The sequence below is a fragment of the Caretta caretta genome, chromosome 4 (genome assembly GCF_965140235.1).
Source record: "Caretta caretta isolate rCarCar2 chromosome 4, rCarCar1.hap1, whole genome shotgun sequence".
Lineage (NCBI taxonomy): Eukaryota > Metazoa > Chordata > Testudines > Cheloniidae > Caretta > Caretta caretta.
The window spans coordinates 128,197,370-128,223,833 of record NC_134209.1 but is presented as its reverse complement, the minus strand read 5'-3'; the positions used below and the strand labels follow the sequence as shown (position 1 = coordinate 128,223,833).

The window sequence follows — 26,464 nt, the reverse complement described above, 5'->3', positions numbered from 1 at the left end:
CTGCAGGTCTCTGAACTCTCGTTGCACTACTTATGGATCATTAAATGCTTTCCTTGCACTTCCCCATAAGGGAATATATAATGGAGCTAAAAGATCTACATTTTAAAGCAGAGCTACTGGGCAAGCTGAAACCCTCTGAGTGACTGAGAAGGCACAGTTTCCAATACCAGTAATATTAAACCTCGATGGGCAAATACGTGACAACATATACATTAAATTAACATTGACGACATTACTCCAAAATTGTTAGAGGCTAACATTTAAAGTTTTAATGTGTAAATGATTAGGTTGAACAAAGTAGGAAAGAAGAAAAGCCAAACTAAAAAGAAGCAGGGATTTATTACTTTTTCATCAGTTTTGGAAGTTATTCAGTCCTTAAAATATTTACAACGGGTTTGCTCTTTGATGTGGAACTCATTTTATACTTGGTTGTGCAGTAATGAGTGAAATCATATAATTCTTATTACTGTACTGAGTTCTTTTCTCCCACAGGATTCCAAATGGATAGAAGAAAAGCAGCTCCTTATCAGAACAAACCAGGAGTTGTTAGAAAAGGTATGTGTTCAGAATCTAGGTACCATCTAATCTCTACTCTTCAAGGAAACTGATGTGCTAAGTGTTGAAGTGTTAAGGTAAAATTAACTTTTTTTTTCCTGTCCAAAAACTGTTACACTGAGAGTTTGAGATTAAAGTGTTATCGAATTGTGAGCTCTTTGGGGGGTAAGGGCTATTATGAAATCTATGTTTGTAAAATCTCTAGCTCAGTGAGATGCAATCAGGTTGAAGATCCACCACAGTATAAATGTAAAGCAATAATAATAAAGGAACGGTAGCTGGGCTTTGCCAAAAAAAAGTATAGCAGAACTGGAGAAAAATCTCAGATTATGGTCAGTGCCACTTAATTTGTTCCCTAGTTAATAGGATCACTTGTTTGAATTAAATTTTAAAAATGCAGAACCAAGTATTTCAAGCAAGACTGATCACTTAAAATTGTATTATTGGATGATTTAATAGAATAGAAAATTGCCATTTAGGACCTGAGATGCTGAGTGACTTCTTCAAGGTGCTGAATACCCTCCATGGATTTTGGTGAGAGAGTTGAGGGCGCTCAGAGAATGAGGCCTCTTAATTAGTGAATTAAAATTATTAATTCAATAAAATAAGAGAGCCAAAGAAAGATCCATGACTAAAGAACTGCCACTTGAATTATACTTTATTCAGACACTTTTATTGATGTTATAAGCAGTGCCATATGCTGTATTAGCTGTCATACACCCCCCCCTGTTTTCATATAAATAAGAAGGTCAGACAAGAATGCTTTTGGTTGGACTCAGGAAAAGGTTCTGTAATGTACTTGCAATATTCCATTTTGCTGTTGTTTAAATAGCCTACAGCCTCAAGGCACAACATTTTTGAGCAGGGGGTTGGACTAGATGGCCTCCTGAGGTCTCTTCCAACCCTGATATTCTATGATTTGAGAATTATAATTAGGCCTGAGAGGAAATTGGATTTGATTGTAAAAAGTTAAGTACCGATCCTGTAAGGTGTTGAGAGCACTCAGCACCTCCCAAGATGAGGCCATAGGAAAGAAACATTATACCTTTTGCCCTGAGCACATCACTGAGAGCCAGGAAGTCCTGAATTGTAACAATGGCTCTCAATTTGCTGCATGGCTTTCAGCAAATTATGTAACCTTTCTGTGCTCAGTTGCTCCATCTGTAAAATGGAGGCTGTAAATACTTGCCTGCCAACCTCACAGGGGTGTGGTGAATGTTATTTAGTTAGCGTTGGGAAGCTTTTTAAAGATTTAAAGAGCTAAGTGCAAGTACTATGACTTTAAAAAGTGATGCAAAGTAAATATGAACAGGCTGCTTTAGTTGAAATACTCTTCATTTCTAACCCAGTGTCATTGAGTGTTGAAAGAAGTTCATCATGCATTTTTCCCTTTAGTTGCAGTTTTATACACAACTTCTGATATCTGCTTCCAAAATGGCTTTATGTAGACTTATCTCAGGAAAGCCCCAGGCAAGGATAATCATTGTCCACACTCAGTGAGGAGTTTGTGTCTATTCATGAGCCAGTAAAGTGCTTCCTAATGTGGGTCTCCTTCTTCATTCCCAAGACTTGGGGCCCATCCATCCAACCATGTGGGCCTTACTTGAAGTCAGTGCTTATAAACATTCACTGGTGTGCTTAACTTTATCCACATGAGCAATCAAATCCACTCTAATTGTGATACTAAGATGCATAAAGTAAAGAACATGCATATATCGTTTCCTGGATTTGGAACTTGGTAAGGGATTTTGGGCCCCAAGTTTTTTTACTTAATTTAACTCTTGCTACTATTTTAATAAGGGATTCTTTGATGAGGATTTAATTTAATTTAATTTAATTCAACCATAAGTGTCAAGAATAATGCACTTAACTGAATACACAGATTTTTCCATAGCTTAGTGTTATGATATTTTATTATATCTTAGATTTACAAAATGGAGCTGGAAGAGAATCAGCTGAAGAACGAGATGCAGGATGCAAAAGACCAGAATGAGCTGTTAGAATTCAGAGTGCTTGAACTTGAAGTAAGAGATTCTCTCAGTTGTAAGCTCTCAAATGGAGCAGAAATTGTGTTTGAACCCAAGTTGAAATTCATGTAAAGTTCACTGGTGCATGTGTAAGGTGGAAATATTTTAGGGTTTTTTTAAATGCTGTAAGTTTGAATTCTGAAAATGAATACCACTGCCTTAATATGTTTTGGAGAGAATGCTCACTAATTTTTATGAAGATGTAAAATAGCTAATATATTCTGCATATAGTTTGTTTTGCACCTAATAAAATATTTTGTTTTGCAATATTTTGCCTTTTTATTTATTTCATTTCCATAACTACACCTTTCCTGCATGTGAAATCACTTGGTATGCATATTACAGACTTGGTTGGCATTGTTTCAATTAACACATCTTCTCACATCTTGCATGCAACGAAGTCTAAGGATCTGACACCTCCATCACATCAACCTGTAATTGTTTTTAAGACGATTTTCAAATTGACAACACTAATATAAATAAAACAAACTTAAAAGAGCAAATTTTCTTAGCACATTTTTAAAAGAATTTCACTTACCTGAAGTCTCTTTTCTGCTGATATAGAACGTGGATGAGACATTCATAAATGTCAAAGTCAAATTTTACAACCAGAACTGCAAATTATAGGTGTGAGGCACAACTATAACTTGTGCAAGTGAAAGTAATGTGTTCTTCAGAGCAAGCTTCTTTCACAAATACTTTTCTTTGAGTAAATGGAATAGGCTATTTATTAAAGTAGATTATAAAGTATTTATAATTTCCATGGGGATGGATGGTGCTCATCACCTCATAGATGGGACCATAGGGAATGTTATGATGCTAAACTGTTGCCACAATATGGTGTCATGCATTGTCACACAGTCGCATTAACTGATAACAGCAAATCCAGTTTGAAAAGGCCATCAACATTTTTACACCATTTACATTCTAGAATAAACTCTACAAAACACTCTCAATGTTACTGTTCCATAATTTTCTTCATCCAGTTCATTTCACCAAAATCCTTAGCATGTATAACCTCCATGGTGAAGATGAAAATCTTATTTTCATCATGCTATGTGGTCATTCTGCTTTTAATCTTTGACTCTTCTTAAAATCTTTTATTTTACCATTTTATTTTACCATCTGTATAGACTGATGTCCATAGCATGTAATGAAGATTATACATTGTGAGATATTATTGTCTCACTAGTCATTCTGGAAAATTAAAAATGCAAAGTAACTTGTATTCTGTATACTTTATTAAGCAACTTTAAATTAAAATACAGAACAAGTTAGTTAAAATTGGCAGCTAATTTAACAACCAGTTTTCCAAAATTTAAGTATTTTTGGTAAAAGTAACCTGGTGCATATTACATCTTTAAAAATAAACTCTTCAAACCATGTTTAGCATAAGAACTTCCTACATTTAACTAAAGAATCAAATTAAAACTGAACTGTTCAGTACAATGTATTTGTTCTCCTTGCTGAGTACCTATTTACTGAATAACAACTGAAGGATTTTCATGAAATTGCAAATAAGGCATGCAAAATAAATCTCTCACTGATGGACAAGTGCATAGTCACAAAAATTACAAGAGTGGTTGCTTTAGCAAAATTATGCAGCTGTTGGTGAAAGTATTTTCATGCATGGTGATAAACTAAATTCTTTCAGATGAAAATTAGAGTGGATTAGAAAACAGGGTCAATTGTCTATCATTTAGCACAGGCAAATACTGACAAGTTTAATGTGCCAAAAGACTAAACTTAGATTTCACTTTAAATTAGGTCAATTCAGGATTGAATCCCTCCTTCTGTATATGTTATTATCATCAAGCTCACTTACTGGCGTGGCTATGTTTTTAAATTAGACTACTAAGTAGAAAAAAAACTTTTTAGGAGGCAGTACATGGGGAGAAAGGCAATGTGAAACAGAGCCTTTCACCTCTTGTTTGCAGCTTCAAATTCATTAACCAACTCATTATCCTTTGGTGACCTGTGAAATGACACCGTGGTTGCAGCCCTTTTCCTAAAGGACAAGTGTCCATATCACAAATCAACTAACAAAATTTCCCTCATTTGTAGTTTTGGAAGCAAAACTATGGATGGAATGAGCATGGAAACTGAACTGTCCCTTCACTACTACTTATCTCTGCAGAACAGAGCCAAAACTCTTCTGCAGGGAGTTGTGGGGAAGCTAGAACCGCTGTCTGCCCATGCTACCTCTGTTTTATGAATAGAAGATGGGGGGTGATTTTAATCTCATTTACACTGATGTAATTCCACTGGTTGCAGCAGAGTTACTCTTGTTCTGAATAAGGCCCAGAGCTTCAGCTTCCAGATCTTTTAATCCAGCTACTTTCACAAGCACATCAAAATTTAACAAAAGACCCTCATTTGCTGAAAGTAGGAATACAGCTATTCCACTGAAATAATGGATCATAATGATGAAGTGCGTGAAATGTGCTGAATATATTTTAAATGTTATAATTTTAGAGATCGTATACATGAAAGGATTTCTTCTTGGCACAGAAAATGGTTATAGAAAGTAGAATGTATTCTACAAACTGGGATGAGTAGTGAATTGCTAGGTTTGAGGAATTAAAATGCTGAAATGTAGGGTTTAGCTAACTTCATTGCCGGTTTACTGTGGTTAACACTTAGCTTTATTACTGAAAGTTTTCAGAACAAAAATGCATGTCATTTCAGAATAGATACAATCTCCTCAAGGTCATAATATGATTTGACACTGTTTGATATTTTGTTCTGTAGCCTCTTCACAATAGTCATTATTTGCTCATGAAAGCAATAGATTAAATAAAAGATTCCACCTAACATGAAGTACTTTAGAGGAATGTCTAAGTCACCCATCCCTACAATTGGATCCATACAAGTGGACCTGTGTATCCACATGGAGCCTTGCGACGTTCAATGTTGCAGAGGCTCTGCTTGCATGGATTTGATTGTTGAATCAGGACTTTAGTGCTCAAATTACACCAAAACCTTAAAGGACACTGAACAGCACGAAAACCACCATGTGCTTTGACTGCAAATAAGGATCTATGGATTTCTTAATATTGGTAAATTTAGGTTTGTCTTGAATAACTTGGGATAGTCGGGAAGAAACTGACATTATTGTATAATCACAAATATATTGTTTTTTAAATGAAATCTTTCCTCAGGAGAGAGAACGAAGGTCACCGGCATTTAACCTCCATATAACCACCTTCCCTGAAAACAATGGAAGTGCACTTCAGCTGTTCTGTCAACAGGAAGGAATAAAGGTAGATGTGGCTTCATTAGCCCTTGCGATGGTTAGCTAACCAGGAGTATTATCAGAAACACTCGTGTAATCGTATGAACACTTTAAATCATGGCTACCTTCGAAAGTACAGCAGTGATTCAGATGTAAGAAATATTTTTTTTCTGCAAAGAAAAAGATATGGTCAAGTTCTGAGAAAAGGAGGGTTTAGGATGAATAGCAGGGGAAAGAGGTCTCCTAGACTGTCGTGTATTCTTCTTCCAAAGGAAATGAAGGCCAGTCACTTGAGATATTTAGAAGTAGCTTGAACTAAACCGTAGAAAATACACAGTAGGGAAGAACATAATTGTATGATATGATTAGTTGATTTGTCATACGGCTCCACATTTATTCAATACTGAATGTACAGTTGCAGTCAGAAAAGTGGCACCTTTTCCATCATCGGTTATGATTCCTATAATGTATTCAGGAGGACCGAATTCAGCAAAGCACTTAAGCACCTCATTTCCCACAAATGTCAATAGCCCAATCTGCTGCACTTTTTTTCCCCCCAAACCAGATCTTTTTCTAAGCCTGTTACCCAATTTCAACATTTCAGTGAGTTGATAAATCTAAATGTGCTAAGACACATTCTGTCCTCATTTATACCCAGGTTGCTGGATATAACTGGATATAACCATTTGATCCACTGTAAACATAACAGTAGCATTTGTGTCACTGTAATGCAAAACTAACATTCAGCTTTTGGAGTCTTCTTGCATGCAAAGGGGCATAAAGACGGTGTAAAAAAATTAGTATCTAATGATGTGTTTTCTCCTTTATGAATAATGAATGTTAAAAATATTTTCCAGGATGTGAATATTTCTGAACTTATGAAGAAGCTTGATATCCTTGGAGATAATGGGGTAACAATTTCTTTATTTCAATTACTCCCATGGAATGGCATGCCAGCAAATATGCATTAAGAGACTTTCTATGGCTATATTCAGTACCAAATGTTAGGGCCCATTTTTGCCAGCATAGATGCAATCCCTTCAATGGGAATTGACTTCAGTGGGAGTCACATCTGTGTTTTTCAGGACAGATGTGGGTCGCTGGTGAGTGGCACTAAAAGTTGTGGCACAGGGAATGCACAAGATATGGTGTAATAAAGGTTAGAACAAAATTAAGAGTAGGAAATAAGTTAAAGCTCATTTTTCTATATTGATTCCCTGAAATAGTAACACAGAAGTTTAGATTCTACAACAAAGGGTGCCCTAGAAATACCTTAGAAAGGAGATTTTATCGTAGCTTTAGTCTGATCCACAAAGTTTGAGGGTTGGCTCTAGATTATATTCTATGCAGTGAGATCCAAAAGCACTTTCAAAGCAATCAGTATTGCGCTGTTCAATAGTCTAATTCTTCAGTGCTCCCTTGGCTTTGGTGCAAGATTTTTTTGCATTAGGATGGCAGTCCAATGAATTGACATTTTTCCCATTTTAAAAAAAATCACTAGATTGAGGCCACCCTAGACCATGCTCTTTTTTCAAGGCATGGTGAGAATGATGCATTGAACTAACAAGTGTAGGGACTGTATTCACTTACTTTAGCTTTATTTATTTGTTGTCACTGGACATTTTCTGTGCTTGTCTTTTTAAAAAATAAAGAGAGCCAATGCTCTGTGATACATACAATAAAATCAAGATCTCTCTCACTTGTTTTGGAGAATGGATTTACAATCCAATGTGAAATACAGTTGCATCTTTTCTGTATTTTAGAATTTGAGAAATGAAGAACAGGTTGCAATAATCCAAGCTGGGACTGTACTTTCCCTCTGTGAAAAGGTAGATTTCAGTAAAGTTTTTTGTTTGCATAAACACTGAGCATACCATCCTAGAACCGGAAGGATGATTTGTCAGTGACGCATGACCTTTCTGTTAAATTAACATGGATGTGAGCATGGAGGCATCATAACCTGTGGCTTTATTGGGATTGTACTTGTGGGGGCCTGAATATACATTCAAACATTTAAAATATAACTTTAAAAATGAAAACTTCCTCCGGAGACGTTACCATTAAAACAAAGCTGTAAAAAAACTTTGGGATAAAAGAAGCCTAATCTGGGAAATGTCATCAACCTCAACTCCCAGTGACCTTTTGAGGAATTGAGGGTGCTCAGCACATCACTGGAGGTTCTCAGTGCTTTGCAAAGTTCATACAATGAAGACCAGTTCTGGGCCCATGTCTCCAAGCTTCTGAAAACCTCCTGGAGCTCAATACCATCCTCTACTATGGAAGTCAGTAGAAAAAGAAAGTGCTCAGCACCTCACAGGATCGCTCCTTTCATGTGCCACCTTTGCACTATTTTGTAAGAACACAAGCTGCTAGTTCTTGAACAATTGACCCTTAATATCTTTCCATGACACAGCCACAAATGTATGTCTTTCAGAATGGTCTAAAAATACATACTGCCCTTTAACGTCCCACACTTTCCTTTACCTAACAGTGTGTTAGTGAGAAATTCATTATAACCTTAACTTGCATGATGTTTTACCTCTTGGATCACACAGTTCAAGCACTTTTGAAAATTGCATTAGTCTCTTGTTATCTCCCTTCTTGTGCCACATGGGGAAGACAGAATTATGAAAACATGATTCAGTATTTCTGTTGTTAGGGCTTGGTCCTCTCCTGGGATTTCACTGAGCTAGTACAGTGGAGCTGGTTGTGCTGCTGTGTATTAAGTGGAGAGGTTTCTAAACTCCTTACTAAAGGATGTTTATCTCCCAACTGGTATGCCTGGCAGTCTTCACTAGTATAAAAATAAAGTCAACTGGTCTTGGAAATAGCAATTTCATTTTCCCATAGTCTTGTAGCCATTGGACAACTGAAATGTAATTTAACAAACCATTTATCATTCAAATAATAGTTCTCAAGCTGAGAATTACTTGTATGATATCACTCTCTCACACACATGCACATGTGCACACGCACCATTGATTTATCCTGCTGCCTTTTCCTTCTTGTGTAATAATCATCCATGTCCTTCAGCAACAGATCTGTGATCAAACAGAGCAGATTATTATGATCTCCTGATACTTACGAGTGAAAGAAGAAGGAAGAGGTCCAAGAGGGAATACATTTCTTTTAGTAAATGTGATCTTCGCTTGTTCAACATTGTCATAGGATAGGACCAAAAATATTTTCCACAGGACAGATAAATTAGACAAGTCACCCACTTCAATGTGACTGTAGAACTTGCTCTCCACTTTCTTCATTCGTAGAGAGAACATAGTAATGAAGCCAATAATTATTCTATTTAACTTGGCTAGGAAGGAAGACATTTCCTTTCTACTGAAGAAGCTGCTATATTGCCCCATCCCAATAAGTCTGCCATTTATAGCTTTATATCTATACCTGCACAGGTCCATTTCTGAACTTCAAAATGGAAGTCTAGCATGAAAACTCCACCATTCAGATTAATTGATTAATGATTCAACTATGTTATCAGTGTAAACAAAATAAAACTGAATAAACCATTACAAACGTTGTATCTGTAACTTTGTTACAACAGACAATCATAGATCTTAAACTCTAATGAGAAAAAATTGAAAAATCTATGATAAATGGCTAGATCAGTAGACAAAAGGAAGAGCAAAATTACACAAGCAATAAGGGCTGGACTGTGCAGTCCTCCTCAAGCTGGTTCATATTCACCAGAGCATTGTCACTGAAATCAGTGGGACTATTTGAGAGAGTAAGGGTCACGGAAGCTAGCCCTCTTATATAGAAGCTTAGTGACCTCTTGCAGGTTATTTCCATTAGTGTCCAATCACAGCAATCCTGCCTCTAAGAATAAACTGTGAGTTTGTTGTCAATGTGGGAAATCCTTTATAACAATAGAAAAAGAAATTACAAAAGGGGCTTCGGAAAATAGCAGGTATCTTTTACACCTCCTCTGCAAAAAATCTGTTTTTGGTTACCTCATAGGAACTATTCCTATTGACAGTACTTCTGTTAGTCTTCAGCTGACCAGAGGAGGATTTCTATGGTAGTCTTACTGTTTAATCAGCTTGTTCAAAAAGGTGGAGTGTTTGGTTCTGTCCTTTTAACTAACACACAGGTTGTCTGATTTTAACATGAGAGTCTGTCTATGTACTTTTACACCACTGTCGTTAGAGTGCCTCACAATCAATTAATGACTAAAACTCAGTAATGAATTAATCCACATAGCACACCTGTGAGGCAGGGACGTATTATCCCTATTTTACTGATGAGGAACTGAGGCACGAGGCAGATTAAATTGAACCCAGGTCGTTCCATGTTCTATCCACTCAACCAGGGGGTGGGCAAACCTTTTGGCCCGAGGTCCACATCTAGGTATGGAAATTGTATGGTGAGCCATGAATGCTCACAAAATTGGGGGTCAGGATGCGGGAGGGGGTGAGGGCTCCGGCTGGCGGTGTGGGCTCTGGGGTGGGGCCAGAAATGAGGAGTTCAGGGTGTGGGAGGGTGCTCCGGGCTGGGACCGAGGGGTTTGGAGGGCAGGAGAGGGATCAGGGCTGGGGCAGGGGGTTGGGGTGTGGGAGGGGGTCAGAGGTGTAGGCTCCACGTGGCGCTTACCTCAAGCAGCTCCCATGTCCCCACTCCTGCTCCTACATGGAGGCATGCCCAGGCAGCTCTGCACACTGCCCTGTCTGCAGGTGTTGCCCCAGCAGCTCCCATTGGCTGCAGTTCCTGGCCAATGGGAGCTGCCGGGATAGCGCTTGGGTGGGAGCAGCGTGCAGAGCCCAATGGCTGCTCCTAAGTGTAGGAGCTGGAGGCGGGACATGCTGCTGCTTCCGGGAGCCGCACACAGTGGGGAAAGCCCCGGACCCCGCTTCCTGGCGGGAATTCAAGGGCCAGATTAAAACGTCTGGAGGGCCGGATGCAGCCCCCGGGCCGTAATTTGCCCACCCCTGCACTAAACAATCTCCTAATCCATGGAGGCAGCAGTAACTCACTGAAGTTTCTGCATGTTAAAATGTATCTGTGGGAGACATTTGTGGGAGACAGACTCCTTGGATTTTAATCACAGAGTCATTTAAATCAGAAATCAGATTTCCCCCATCCTCTTTACTGTAGAAACAGCTTCCTGTCACAAGTGTAGGTCATTTGAGTTGCTCTAATTACCAAATCCACCCATTCAGTCCATTGACTCCTTCCTTACCACGTTAATTAGGCAAACGCCACAAATGAAGAATTAAGGGTTCTGGGCCTCCCTGTTAAGCGGCTTTAAAGTGAACTGAAAAGGTGCTGCTGAACATGGGGTCTGATGCTTAAATAGGCAGGATGCTGCCTATTGTTGTGATGCTCTTAATTAAGGTCAAAGGTGCAGTGCAGTTAATGCTTAGGTGTTACTGATCTCAGCTGCTAGCAGGAAAATGCAGAATTCTGTAGTTAGGTCTCATCAGGTAGTGAGGGAAGAAATGACTATCAGCTATTTAAAACCATGACATTTTAGTGTGTCTGTATGTATATATAGGACAGAGGTGAGTGAGGTAATATGTTTTATTGGCCCAATGTCTGTCCTTAAATATCAGTAGAGCCCTAAATCACATCACATATCAGAGTTAAATCAAGCTATTTAAACAAAAGTTACCAAAGATTCATCACTCCCCCCAGAGTTCTTCTACTTAATATTCTAAGTGCCCAACCTTGCTCCTGCTAAACTCAATGGTGAAGCTCCTACCGACTTCAGTGAAAACTGGCCCTACCAAAAAAAAAAAAATATCTAGATTGTGTTGTAAGGGAATCCTGTAACCCAATGAAGAAATGAAATAAAATAAAACCATGAACAAGAATGAGAATTCCCATCCGTCCTGACAGCCCGTAAAGCTGAATGTTAGCATACTCTTAGCCATCATTAATATTCAAGACACATAACTGTAGTTTCCACTGTGTATCATCTTACAGTTGGAATGCAATGACCTTTCTTCTTTTCACCTTGGTCACATTTTTTAAAGCATAATAATAAGAGATTGATCGGATGGTAGCCACTGCATGAATTTCTTTACACAGTTCTTCCTACCCATCTTAATCTTCACCTCCAGGGCAGTGCCCAACGGGGGTTGGGGTGGGGGGGGAAGCAGGGACATGGGGACACAGAACTCCTCTGGCCCAGGGCCTGCAGTGAGGAGAGCAAGCTCTTCTGGCCCCAGGGCTGCAGTGGGGGCACAGAATGTGGTCAAATTTAAATTCCTGCACACACCCCTGTTCACCTTCAATGCCCCTCTCGTTCTAGTAATGAGCTTGCTCTCAGTAAATGCTGTGAATTGCGCCAACTAAAGGATGGATTCTGCAATCCTTCCTCATACAAATACTCCCACTGGTTTAAGTTACCATAAGAAAGGATTGCAAGGTTGGGCCCTGACACCAATGGGGTGGGTTTGTGATGTGGACAAATGTGCCTGGGGAGCAGCAAGGATGAAACCATCAATTAATTTGGTTTCTTGACTCCAGTCACATTTGAACCTAGGCCTTTAGAGGTGGAAGGATTAACCCTGGCACTGCAGCAGCCTCCACTCATAATTAGTCTTCCCAGTTCCCTCCTTCTCATTTATTTATTTGTAGTTTGAAAAAGCTGCACAGTTAATGGTGTGGGGAAGGGGATGAAGCATGCGATTGGCACTGTCATCAACAAAGTAACTTTCAATGACGCCCTTCCAAAGGCTGTATTCTCACCTTTTTCTATTCCTCTTGTTCCTGCCGTGTTCATATAGTGGCTAAAACAAATAGAAGGAACAGAAGCTGCATTGACACAGAAGATGATGGACCTGGAGAATGAAAAGGTAAGAAATGATCATTCTAAAAAAGTCACTCACTCAGCTAGATCTCCATTTCTGAGAGAAGTCGGTAAACGCGATGACATGTTATGTTGTTGCCGTTTTCTTTGTAGTGGGGATGACCTCATGGTGCTGTCAGGAATAGATTTATAAAACACTGTTTAATGGCTAATGCCTTTGATGTGTAGAGAAAAAACTAATTCAACTGAGACTGAAACATGGCTGTACCTGCAAAATATCACCCAAAAGGGTATAATAAGCAAATAGTATGAAACCTGTCAGTGTGCTTTCTAGGTATATTATTTTGTTTGGCAACAGCAGGTTCTTTGGAGTCTTGGAGTCAAATTTCAGTAGAATTGCACCCGGGATTAATTTGGCCTTTGGTGTGTAATATCAACTAATGAAGTCCTCTTCCTGCTTCTGCTTTTTTGCCATAACCTCTCTTCCCTCTCAAGGATGGATGAATTCCAAAGTGCAATTAAGTCTTTCACTACAAATTTGATATGATACTAAGCTCTCCTTTTGCTGTATGTTGTATGAAGATTTTCTGAATGAATGTTTAGTTTTGTTGATTTATCATGCATGTAGCGCTTTTCATCTTCCAATTGATGTACAAATACTGATTAAACCTTGCCATACATTTTCCCAGTAGATAGATAAACAATATTATCCCCATCTTACAGAAAGGGAGACTGAGGCTGATGGGTGAAGTGACTTTCTTGCCTTTGGCTGTCAGTGTCAAGATTAGAATTTGGCTTTATTGGCTCATTGTCTGGTGCACTGCCTTTGAGAATGGGGCATGATACTAATAATCATGTAATGCAAGGTGTGGGCCCTTTTATCTGTATTACACCAAGAATGACTGTATTTGTAACTCTGAGTTGGAAAATGTAAAAAAATAACATTTTTTCAGGAAAAAATGGAAAACACTAGATTATTTTAAAAAGTAAATTGGAACAAATATGTTGCGTCTCTCTAACTTGACATATAGATGTTTTCATTAGCAATCTGTGATATCTGTAATTCATGTTCACTTCAAGCTTCTGAGTATTTACGCACCAAGTAACTGTATGTATTTGCTCAGGTCAGCAATCTGTCAGTCTCAAAAGCAATAGTCACATCTTGCCCGGCATAACTTGTGTAATAAATATGAAAATATATTTTACGGTGAGATTTTCAGAAGTGCTCAGCATTGGCCTAGCTGCTTCCTGTGGGAGTAGAGTTAGACCAATGCCGAGTGCTTCTGAAAATCCCATCCTTATTACAATTTCTGACTCCTATTGCTGGTAGTGGCCACCTTGCTTAAATGATGGTGATATCACCTGCGAGTCAGTGTGGTCCCGTGGCTAGGGCACTAGACTGGGACTTGAGCAAGTCACTTCCCCTCCGTGTGCCTGTTTCCCTTCTCACTCTTTCTCCTGTCTACTTAAGTTGCAAGCTCTTTAGGGCAGAGACTGTCTCTTATTGTATGTTTGTACAGCACCCACTGGGGCCTGGATCTTGTATTGGGCCCTTCTGGGTGCTGCTGTAATAGAAAAAAATAATTAACAATAATTGTGCCATTGCCAATAAACATCCAGCATCCAAGACTGAAATAAGTTCCCATTTTGCTTTTATATTAGTTCATGGATCATTGAAAGAACTCCAGTGTTTAATAAAGTCTGAAAACATTAAACATTACAGTTTGTTTATGAATTATATCAGAATGAAAACAGCATGGAACCTTGTTCTAGTCTCCCATATTTGACTTCCATGCTGCCATTGTAAGAAATAATGGCTTATTTCAACAACTGGGGTACCTCCAATAATAAGGAACAATATATATAATTAGTTCTTATGCTTACTGACACTTCAGACTGTCAGGTTACTGGGCTTAGCAGTTTTCTTTTAAGCCAAATAACATTTCAAACAGGAATTTTGATTTATTACTAATTACTGATGTTTGTCCAAATTCTGTCCCTATACTTATGTGCACAATTCCCACAGACATTATTGGGAATTGCATTTGAAAGCAAACAAAACCCGGAGTCAATCTGAACATCTTTTCTTACTATTGACATAGGCCAATAATTTCTGGCAAAGCTTTCTGCTTATAAAAGCCTTTCGTTATACACACTAGCCCATTTTTTTATTTTTAATGAAAGCTAAAGGCCTTTATTATAAAGTACATGGATTTATATTTAAACTGCTTTTTGTTCCATATGTTGAGGAAACACAAAAGTTCATCTTTAAATAAAAATGACTATAAATGGTAAGTCTGACCAAACTGCCTTTCTGCTTTCTGGACTACTTGTTTATGAGCACCCATCACCACAAAAAGAATCATATAAAGCCAGTATTTTCCAGCCTGATTATGGTGTTTACTTGTGCTTATTAAAAGTTCCAGAGCACTTTTTTCAAGAGCAAGTTTGCTGGTCTCTGTGTACTGGCTAAGTTCTAACTATATAGAGTCTCATTCTAAGACTCAGTCTTCCTAGAGCTTCAGTTTTCGATATTGAGTTCCATGGAATCCTAATCTGTTCAGCATTTCAGTGACAGCAGATATGATCCATGTATAATATACAGGTGGCCGGTAAAACACCTGGTGGCCAGTTGGTCAGGAACAAACGTGCTATAGCAACATACAGATAAGGTATTATTATGAGGATGAGTGAGTTTAGTGATTGAAAAGTACTCAGAAATCCTCAGTGCTAATACTAGCTTCTGCAACTGTGTAGGCAAAGTCCCTTAACTTCTCTGGCCCGCAGTTTACCCATCTCAGACTAGAGTTACCTACCTTTATAGGAGTAATGTAAATTTAGAACCAAATCTTGCCCTCTGCCAGGCAAGTCTGATGGGAACCAGAGGGCATAAAGAACCTCTTTTCATTCTATGCTAGCAGTGGAGCAGGATCTCTGCCTTGCACTAAGGAGGGGTCCTGGACCCCACATCAGCTAGTCCCCTCCCCCCCACTTCCTAATTCAAATAAAATTTGCTGACTAGAGCACATAGCTGCACACTTGCCAAGCTAGTACATAGACTGAGGTCTGCAGCATGAACCCTTCAGGAGCATATATTACTCATTTTCAAAGGAGCAGTGAAGTGCACTTAACAACATGATTTTCTCCCCTCTCTTGGCCTGCCTTGTGTAAATAATGGCTCTTGTACTACACACATGGTGGACATGCTTCACCCGTCTCTCCCTCCTTTGTGTGTGCCTCTGTCAGATAAAGGCAGGATCTTGCCCTTAAGGTTTGTACTGTATTTTAGAGATCATCAAAGGAAAGGTGCTCTCTAGATACACATAGTTAATATGATGGTTTTTGATTAGTATTTTTTTTTAATCTAATACTCTAAATAGCCTAACTATAAATATGACCCATGGCTTTAGGTTCTCAGTTGCTTTCAGGTGACAGTGACTGAGAGATCGCATACCAAAAAAATGGTGAACTTTATGATTCCTCATGACTTAGGATAAAGAACAAACCCTCCATTGTTTTTATTATTGCTCAGGACCTGTTCAGTAAACAGAAGGGTTATTTAGAGGAAGAACTCGACTACAGGAAACAAGCTCTGGACCAGGCTTACATGGTAGGAAAAGAACAGTCATTAAATTTTCATGCTTGATCAGATTTGATAAAATACAGATGAAAAAATTTAAATAGGGTTCTTTTTTAAATGATTTTTTGTTCTGCTAGATTAGGAAACCAAAAATTACTTAAATGGAGGATAGATGACGCAGGAAATGGGTTAAAATAATTGGAATTGTTATTCTAAAATGTGCAAAATGCAACATTTTGGTGGTAGAATTGATTGCCAGAGCTAGGCTAACAGTGTGCACAGTGATCATGAGTAAAATATGCAGAAAATGACTATAAAACATTTCAAATGTTATTTTTCCAGCTATTTGTAAATATTTTGCTATTAACTTCTGCAAACCCAGAGATGTCCATCCTTTCCATCCTATCTATTTTAACCTCTTATAGACTTCTTAAATAAAATCACAGGTTTTGGTCATCTCAGGTTGAGCAACAAAATAAGGAAAATCCTCTGAATTAGCACATTAGTGCACTCAGCTTCATTAGGTGGAGTAAAACCTCAAGAAACAGAAGTATTGTGGCATGAAGGATTGTTTACATATTGTAGGCTTTTCAAATTGGAAAAGAATTCTTAGGGAAGCAGTGTGGTCTAGTGTTTAAAGGAGGTAACTGGGAGATTGAGTATCTGTGTTCCATTCCTAATACTATGTGACCTTGGGCAACCCATTTAAACTCTCTCTGCCATAGTTTATGCATCTCTAAAATAGAGACAATTACCTACCTCACAAAGGTGTTGTGAGGTTTAGTGGGTTGCTATCAGATAATTTAGATCCAAATAATGTTGTTCTGGATGGTGTTCTTTCATATGATCATACAAAACATAATTGTAAAAGAAATAAGATGTCTTATTTTAGTCGGTGAATATAGATTTCTGTTTGGATTTTAACATTCTCTGCTGTTCGCCTCCCAAATATTGCCGCATTTGGTTAGTGCATGAGAAACTGAAAGTAAAATTGACGAGAAACTAACAAGAAACAAAAGATTTATTGGTGTGCCCTAGCCCTCAAGTACCCTGACAGACCAGAAAACACAGGTGTTTCTTTACTTGATGAAATTTCTGATTCTGTGCTTTAACCTTTGATCCCCTTGAGAGACGAGTCTCTGGAATTGCTTATGATAACTCAGAACAAAGAGAATGAAGGAAACCTGGAATAACAGCAGATTAGAACGGTAGGGTCGGAGAGAGAGAAATGAGTGACAGGCTTTTTCTTGCAGTAAGTTGTTATATCACTTGCAGTTCTTCTTTTTGATGCCTTGTAAACAGTTTTATTCTCTAGGCTGATTTAACAATCCAGCTGCAATGAGGGAAAACACTTGTTTGGCACTAACCTTTTAACTTAGAATTGGCAGTGGGGCCCTGGTTGAATTGAACAAAAACTTGGCATCTGGGAAAATGCTGAATCTTTTGTCTTTCCCAACACGTACTGTGAACTCTGGTTAAATTAAACAAATCAATCATTCAAGTGAACAGAACACAAGGCCCATGCTGGAAACAGTCTCATAAGAACATGTGCACGGTGTATGGAATGCTCTTCACTGCTCACGAGTGCTGCTTTTCTGCTCTCTAGCTGTGTCCTTCCTCCCCGTTAAGCTTGGCTTGCAAGCGTTGTTGTCGTGTTGGTTTGTTTGCCTGCTGTATTCAAACGTGAGCCTGTTTGTGTGTGATTTGGGTTGGCATTAGAAAATCCAGGAGCTGGAAGCCACGCTGTATAACGCTCTGCAGCAGGACCCTGGAAGGCGGGCGAGTGAGTCCTTGAATGAAGTGCAGAGGGAGGATTTGCGAGCTGCGGTGGAGAAGGTGCGGAGGCAGATCCTGAGGCAGAGCCGCGAGTTTGATAGCCAGATCTTGCATGAGCGCATGGAGCTGCTGCAGCAGGCACAGCAGGTAACTCACCACTCCTTTGCCCCACATCAGTGTTACCACAACTGTCACCACCATCATCAGCACAAGAGTACTACATCACTGTCACCTTGCTAAATTATTCCTAGTCTTATTATTTATATTGCTGTCATTCCAGGGAGCCCCAATCAGAATTGGGACCGCATGGGCACTGTACATACACAAAATACAACGGACTGTCCCAGAGAGCTTATAGTCTAAAGCCTCCATCTTGTAAATTGTTCCGTGTGAGCAGAGCTATGTTGACTTCAAGGGGGCTCCATGGACAGACTGGGTCTGCCTGCATAGAACACTGTAAGAGGCTGGCCTGCACCGTTAAGGGCCAGTGACCCTGTGTCCAGCCAGCCCTGTTTGATTATCTAATCCAGCTGAGAAGGGATCAGGTGGATAAAGGGCTGAATTTAGTCAGCTGAGAGCTGAGGCTGGCTCTTGTGACTGGCCCTGGAACAGGGAGAGATGCAGATTGAAAGGCTTCTGGACCCCCTGCAACCTGGGTTGGTCAGGGGAATAACTTGGTATTGTGTTACCGTGTGACATTATTTGATTGAGTCAAACTGTGCCCTGAAGGAAGGGTCTGAAAGAGACTTGGAGGTCATGTAATTCCTTCCTTGGCTGGGGAAGATAGGCCAGTAGCCCTATATGTGGTGGAGAATGTGGGCAGGCAGACAGCTTCTGGAACTGAGAGAAAGATGAGGCAGCATAAGAAAAAGTGGAGAACAGGAAAGCAGTTATAGAAAGGACAGTGGCAGAAGTGATGGTTAGCAGGATTTACCTGGTGGATTCCCCCCTTCCTTTTTTAGTAGGATAGGATGGGAGGAGACATCCAGCTGTTGGCATCATAACAGTCAGCCACAACTCCTGTAGGGTCAACAAAAATAGTTCCTGAAGCACCTGCAGAAATGGGCTCCAGGGGGTCTTGCTTTTCCTGAAGAGGGCAGCTCAGGTAGGCCAGGCCATGGTAGGTGAAGTTGGGCTCAGAAGATGACCCTGAGGCTTTCCTCTGCACCTTTGAGTGAGTGGCCAGTGCTGCCAGCTCGAAGGAGTCAACTTGGGTGGCCAGTGGCACCATTTCTGACAGGGGACGGGAGAGGCCGAGGCAGTATACCAAGCCTTGAATGACAAGCAGTCTGGCTCAAATCCAGAGATAAAAGTTACCATTTTAGACAGACTGGAACTGACTCGAGGCATATCCTCACCTGTTCCACACTGAGCCATTTCCATGAGTAGTGGCCCAGTGGTAGTGGGACCTCATCACCCATTGTTTGTGGAGACAATCATGATTCTGAAATGACAAGCTAATGATTCTGAAAGAATTCTTGCAGATTCTGCCTGTGGGAGCCCAAAGCTGGATAGGGCATTTTCAGCCATGATCTGTGGGTGAGGTAGTGGACAGAGTGGGGGTTGAGGGAGCTGAGCAGCAAGGCAGACTAACAGTACCCACTGGGGAAAGTGAGAATAGGAGGAGCTCTGACCTCGAGAGGCTGGGAAAACTCTCCAGGGGACCAAATCCTGCTTAGCCCTGAATATAGCTGTCAAGCTGTCTAGAGTGGCTTACAACCATGAGTGCCAACCTCAGGGCAGACTGTTAAGAAACAGGACACAAACCGATTGTGTGTTCTATACAGTACACCAACACAGTATCAAGTGTGAACTCCTCAAGCACTAGAACAGCCTTAACATGGAGTCACAGACAGCCCTCTTGAGCACTCCGGTCTATCTTGCCACCTAGGCAAGCCTGCCTTTGAGATAGATGGTCCCTTATACCAAAAATCACAACAATATTCAGGTTACTCCGAGTCCCAAAGGACCAGTCACTTACCCCAGATCAGTTGTTCCTCAGATCTCAAATCAAAGACAATGTTTATAGTCAGTCCTACAATGACAACTAAAGATTTACTAAGAAAAAGAGATAAAGGTTAAACATACACACACAAATGAGTTACAGTCTTAGTTTCCAAAAGATTATAGTAGCTGCTATATATGCATGCTCTATATGTCCTTTAAGGCTAACATTAACTAAGCAGGTTGGGGATCCCTTTCTTATGCTTTGAAATATTGCCCTTTCTGAATTCCAATCAGCATAGTGATGGTAATTTCTCCTTAACAGGGATAGTTATTCCCTTTCCCCCAGTGTTTGAGCTGTGATGGGACGATGGCTTCTGCATGTACCCTCTTCATGAGGGGGAGGAAGCAATTAACAGTCTTTTAGCCACTGATGTTCCTCAATGCTTTGTCTGGTGTCTATAGGCCTTCCTTTGTTGAGGAGTTGACGCCTTTTGTGGTAAACTAGTGTTTCGCACTTGGTAATGCTTCTCTCCTGATCATGGGGGTTTACAGTCTTAGCAAACATTTTTATAGTTAAAGAGCAAACTCTTAAATATTATCTTATAACATGGGATACAGATGATATATGTAAGATTAATACATGCAGCATCCTACCCGCATTTCATAAAGTCTAAATTCTAAACACATTCTTTTCAACTTAACATCTATTTTAACAGTACTAGCACAGGCGAGCCAGACTGGTTTCCAGCGATACATTTGTCCATGTTCAGTGAGGCCAGGGGCTGTGGAATGAGCTACGACCCAGTCTGCTAGTGTCGCACTCCCAACACCAAACGGGTGCGGGAAGGAGTGTCACCGATACTCCTGAATACGCCTCAAGGCCCCACCCCCCTATTCTTGAGAAGGCATCTGCCACTACATTTTCTTTCCCCTTGATATGGATTATTTCCATGTTATACTCTTGCAGAGCTAGGCTCCAGTGTAACCGCCTGGAATTGGTCTCTTTACTCCCAACTAATATGGTTACAGTGAGATAAGCTTTAATTGTATAATTTAAAAAATGATGTTTTAGCAGACTAAGTTGCTTAACAGCCCAAATGATGGCATAGCAGCCCCACTCGATGACAGCATAGTTCGTTCAGGGGGGTGTGGGCGGGGGGGTCAGTTTTTTACTCAAGAAGGCAACAGGATGCCTCTCGTCCCCCACCCCAATGTTAGAAATATGAGTGCACAGCACAAAGGGTTTGCTGAAATCAGAGCTGGCTAAAACTGGCTCTTTAGACAAAGCCTCTTTTATGTCCTTGAAGCTTTTCTCCCAGGCCTTGGTCCATACCACCTGGTCTGGCTTCCTCTTTTTTGTGAGGTCTGTTATGGGGTCCACCATATCACTAAACCCTTTACAACTCTCCGGTAATGGTTGGCCAGACCAATAAAGGATTGGGCCTGCTTCTTGGTTTGTGGGCCACACCAGTTCTGAATAGCTTCTACTTTTAAAGGGTCAGGGTGAACAAACCCACTCCTCAACCTGTGTCCTAAATAAGATACCTCTGCACTCCCCATCTTACTTTTGGAGACCTTGACAGTGATGTTAGTGTCTTTAAGCCTCTGCAATACAATTCCCATATCATTCAGGTGATCTTGGCAGGAGTCACTAAAAATAGCCAAATCATCTACATAAGCAGTACTTCATTGACAAGCCTCTAAAAGGTAGCCCCTGCATTAATTAATCCAAAAGGCATAACCTTAAACTCATGTAGACCAGATTCCACTATAAAAAATGATTTTTCCTGGGCCTCAGCATCTAAGGAATTTGCCAATTCCCTCAAAGTGAAATCGGGTGTGCTTATGAATGTTGTCCCACCCAATAAGTCCAGTTGGTCCTCTATCCAGGGTGTGGGGTAAGAGTTAAATTGGGTGATAACATTTTGCCTCCTAAAATCCACACAAAATCTCAGAAAGGGTTTTATCCTTTTTAGGGTATCACAATAATAGATGCCCAGGGGGCTTTTTGATTTAGCTACCCCCTCCCCGTATACAGTATGCTTTCCACTTTTTCCTGGATCTGCTTTTGCATTTCTCCTTTAGCACTAGCCTGAAAACTGGAGTATAAAATAAGACTTTAGTAGAATCATAGAATCATAGAATATCAGGGTTGGAAGGGACCCCAGAAGGTCATCTAGTCCAACCCCCTGCTCAAAGCAGGACCAATTCCCAGTTAAATCATCCCAGCCAGGGCTTTGTCAAGCCTGACCTTAAAAACCTCTAAGGAAGGAGATTCTACCACCTCCCTAGGTAACGCATTCCAGTGTTTCACCACCCTCTTAGTGAAAAAGTTTTTCCTAATATCCAATCTAAACCTCCCCCACTGCAACTTGAGACCATTACTCCTCGTTCTGTCATCTGCTACCATTGAGAACAGTCTAGAGCCATCCTCTTTCGAACCCCCTTTCAGGTAGTTGAAAGCAGCTATCAAATCCCCCCTCATTCTTCTCTTCTGCAGGCTAAACAATCCCAGCTCCCTCAGCCTCTCCTCATAACTCGTGTGTTCCAGTCCCCTAATCATTTTTGTTGCCCTTCGCTGGACTCTCTCCAATTTATCCACATCCTTCTTGAAGTGTGGGGCCCAAAACTGGACACAGTACTCCAGATGAGGCCTCACCAATGTCGAATAGAGGGGAACGATCACGTCCCTCGATCTGCTCGCTATGCCCCTACTTATACATCCCAAAATGCCATTGGCCTTCTTGGCAACAAGGGCACACTGCTGACTCATATCCAGCTTCTCGTCCTCTGTCACCCCTAGGTCCTTTTCCGCAGAACTGCTGCCTAGCCATTCGGTCCCTAGTCTGTAGCTGTGCATTGGGTTCTTCCGTCCTAAGTGCAGGACCCTGCACTTATCCTTATTGAACCTCATCAGATTTCTTTTGGCCCAATCCTCTAATTTGTCTAGGTCCCTCTGTATCCTATCCCTGCCCTCCAGCATATCTACCACTCCTCCCAGTTTAGTATCATCCGCAAATTTGCTGAGAGTGCAATCCACACCATCCTCCAGATCATTTATGAAGATATTGAACAAAACCGGCCCCAGGACCGACCCTTGGGGTACTCCACTTGATACCGGCTGCCAACTAGATATGGAGCCATTTATCACTACCCATTGAGCCCGACAATCTAGCCAGCTTTCTACCCACCTTGTAGTGCAGTACCTGGTGTACCTCACCAGGACACCTCTTTTTGCTTGTGAGAGCCTCTCGGTACAACAAACCTCCTCCTAGAAAAAAATCTACTCTTTCCTTCCCTAGCCAGGGTATTATTCTGAGCTGCATTCCTCTCCTTGCCCAGGAAAGGATCAGCCTGCTGAGCCTCAATAAACTCCTTTGGAGTCTCACTGAAGTTGAGAGCAAATTCTGGCAAAGCAGTGGAATTGTCAAGCTGCTGCCTTCTGCTGACAAAGGAGTGAGGGCATTTCCCTCCCCTCACAGCCCTCCTTGCTGCCCACAAAGTGGGTGAGGCAGAGCTGTACTGGCTGCAAGTTATGACATTAACCTGCTTAGACATGGTTAAAATATCATTGTCTATTAAAATATCAGCAGGTAGAAAATTCCTAATGCCTACAACAACATTTCTCTTAATCGCCTCCCACTTGATGTGGATCTTAGCCAAAGGTACAGTTACAGAGAATTCAGCCAAAGCTAGTATATTTAAATTCTTACCAGAGAGTTTGTCTTCCTCCCTTACCAAACTTTCCTTTACTTGGGACGCTGTGCCCCGCCAGCCCTTACAATCTGTGCCCTTTACCTTAGCATTCTTAATAAATTCTTCACTTCCTTCCCAAGACACCATCTTAATACAGTTCAGTGGGCCTTTTACCTCCTCTGCTAATTTGGTTTTATATGATCAGGAGCCCCACAATGATGACAGATGACTTGCCTTCCCTTAGGACAGGGGGTTTTAAAATCTGGGCTTGCAATTTTTTTAAATCAAAGTTGAGGACAGGTTTATTTCCAGACCCCTTCTCCCTCTTAACCTGGGGCACAGGGGGGTTTCCCTTCCCCTGAGATTTGTGCCCCCCATGAGCCCTTGGTTCAACAATTTCTTTAGCCTCCAAAATTGTGGAAGGTGAGGTTTTTTTATTTTATTTTTTGTCACAGATGGCTGCCTTTAGCTCGTCTGTAACTACCCATAACAATTGTTCCTGGGCCACCAGATCAAGCAGTTTTTCATAGTAACCTTCAGCCCCTGTCACCATTATCTATTTTCTCATAAAATGACACATTTTGTACACATATTCAACGTGTGACATTGTCAAACATTTTAAGATTTCTATACTTCAGTAGGACTCAGGGGTAATCTTAAACCCTTCAATATGTTTTCTTTACATTTCTTATACTTCATAGCATCACCCTCTTCCATATCATTAAAAACTTGTCTTGCCTTCCTGGTTAATCTGGTCAAGAGGATAGGCATCCATTTATTCTCTGAGATAATGTGGATCCCACTCAGTCTCTCAAAGGAGGACAAGAACTCTTCTATACAGTCAGTCTCTTTATCAATTGGGCAGACTTTCTCCCACTCCCTTGTGTCTTGGGGCGGGGGGGCAGAGGGGTTGTATTCACTGGCTGGGGAATCTCCTTTTGCTGCTCCCGTACTCTGAGCTGCAATGTGTGAGCTTCCATCACTTCTGGTGTGCCCTCTCTTCAGCTTCAGCGTTGCCTCTGACTGCTGCTGTTCCATGTGTCTTTGATGGAGACCTGTTGGCTGGCCATGCATCTTTGGCGAGCTCTTTTGTCAGCCTCCTCATTGGCTTTGACTGCTACTTGGGTTGAATCAGTTTCCCTGATCCACAGTTCTTCCATCAGGTTCTCATCCTTACGTTCTTCCTGGGCTGCCAAATCCTGCAGTCAAGCCAGTTCCCCTGCAATGGTCTCTGTGGCATATGGTACAGGAAGGTCCTTGGATGCATGGTCAAAACTTCAGAGTAAAGCTCTCAGTTCCAGGTCTGGGGTTTTCCTTTTATAGGATATTCCCCTCTGCAGGCAGAGATGTTCAAGGTCTTTTGTCTCAAGATTATCATACGAGAGTTGTTCACTCATTGTGTCTAATCTTTAACCTTTAAAACCCCTCAGTATCAACTTTAAACTTTTAATAGTGCTGGGTTATGCTCTATAAATCTAATTGACCTGCAGAATTCTGCCAAGGCTATTCATTTGTCAGTGTTCAGTGAGGCCCAGGAGCGTTGGCATAAGCTGGCACTGGGTCTGCCAGCATCACAGTAGGGTTTCAGAAGGATGACTCCCAGGACAGCGTCAAGGTGGGGAGAACAGCGTAGTCTGTTAATGGAACTGTGTGACCTTCAGGTGCCTGAAGTGAGGCAGGAGGGCAGAGGCGTTCTCCTTTGGTCAGGGGTCCAGGGATATGGGGGAGGGATTGGACTCAAAGATCAACACACATGCAGAAATGGTGTACAGAGCAGACTTAGAAGTGGTGGCAGTAGCCACTAAAACTACCCTGCTGGCCACTCGAGGAATGGGTTAGAGAGATCTGGGGAAGAAGGTTCCTGTGACTGATAAGAATAGGGTGGAGGCCAATGGCTCAAGCTAGCAGCCCGCAGATTTAGATGGCAGAATGCTCTCTTCAAGGGACAAGGTTTTGGAACAAGCAGTAAAGAGGGAACAAGAAGTTGTCCATATGAAGATGAAAGATGCAATTGATAAGCAGAGCACTTGATATTGGAGGAGGAGGTGATGAAACTTCACCGGGAAATCCTCCTGCAGAAATAGAACACATCTTAGAAGGATGAGAAGTTTGGGACCCTGGAGGGAGAAGTTGACTGCCTCCCCCACCCCCAAAAAAGACAGGTATGTAACAGGGTATCCTTCCCCTTTAAGGGCCAGCCCTTTCATCTATCAGACTCAGCTGGGAAGGTAGGTGATCCCTCTGAAGGGCTGATAGAGCTCAGCTGAAGGGCAGTTCTGAGGGAGAGGGGTTCAGCCCTGTGTGATAGCGGCACAGATTGAAAGACCCCTGGGCCCCTGCAGCCTGTGTTGTTTCAAGGGAATAGCTTTATTTTGTGTTACTCTGTGAGGGTTTTTTTGTTTGAATTAATAAACTGTGCTCTGAGGAAGAGACTTGGGCATGGCCTTAGTTCCCCCTGGGTTGGGGGAGAAAGGCCAGCAATTTCCTACTAGCATGTTCCAGGATTGGGGCCTAAATAGAAACAACATGCAAGAGGAGGTTGTTAGAAGCACAATCGAGGGCGAAAGACAATACAAGGATGTCAGTAATACGAATGAAGTGTAGCACATATGTCATGTCTTGGGGTTCAACTCAGACCAGTGAGAGGTTGTGTCATCACCTGTCCTGTAATCCTGGGTGCCTTAAATGCTCTGTTGCAGTGGCTCACGGCCTGGATACCAACAGTCGGCAGACATGTATGAAGGTGGGCGCTGTAATTCATGTTTCATAAATTATACAGGGCTATATAATGCCATCAATTTTTAAGCAAAGCTCCTCATCGAATCACTGTGGAGTTTTACTTAAACATTAGTGGCATGATATGGCCTGCTGACAAGAAGCTG

The 26,464-nt window shown here is 41.1% G+C and overlaps 1 protein-coding gene across 12 annotated transcripts in view; it reads left to right on the top strand.

The window, feature by feature from the left end:
- The window catches only part of JAKMIP1 (janus kinase and microtubule interacting protein 1), a 257,217-nt gene that overhangs the window by 195,532 nt on the left and 35,221 nt on the right, over nt 1-26,464 (top strand). For 10 of the 12 annotated variants that reach the window (XM_075128044.1, XM_075128035.1, XM_075128042.1 and 7 more), the window contains 8 exons: nt 493-555; nt 2,481-2,579; nt 5,744-5,845; nt 6,675-6,728; nt 7,581-7,646; nt 12,561-12,629; nt 16,116-16,193; nt 17,883-18,086. In XM_075128044.1, the coding sequence (XP_074984145.1) occupies nt 493-555; nt 2,481-2,579; nt 5,744-5,845; nt 6,675-6,728; nt 7,581-7,646; nt 12,561-12,629; nt 16,116-16,193; nt 17,883-18,086 (735 nt within the window). Of the gene's footprint in view, nt 1-492; nt 556-2,480; nt 2,852-5,743; nt 5,846-6,674; nt 6,729-7,580; nt 7,647-12,560; nt 12,630-16,115; nt 16,194-17,882; nt 18,087-26,464 lie in introns of those variants that run through there. The other 2 variants (XM_075128043.1, XM_075128045.1) reach the window with 2 other exon arrangements.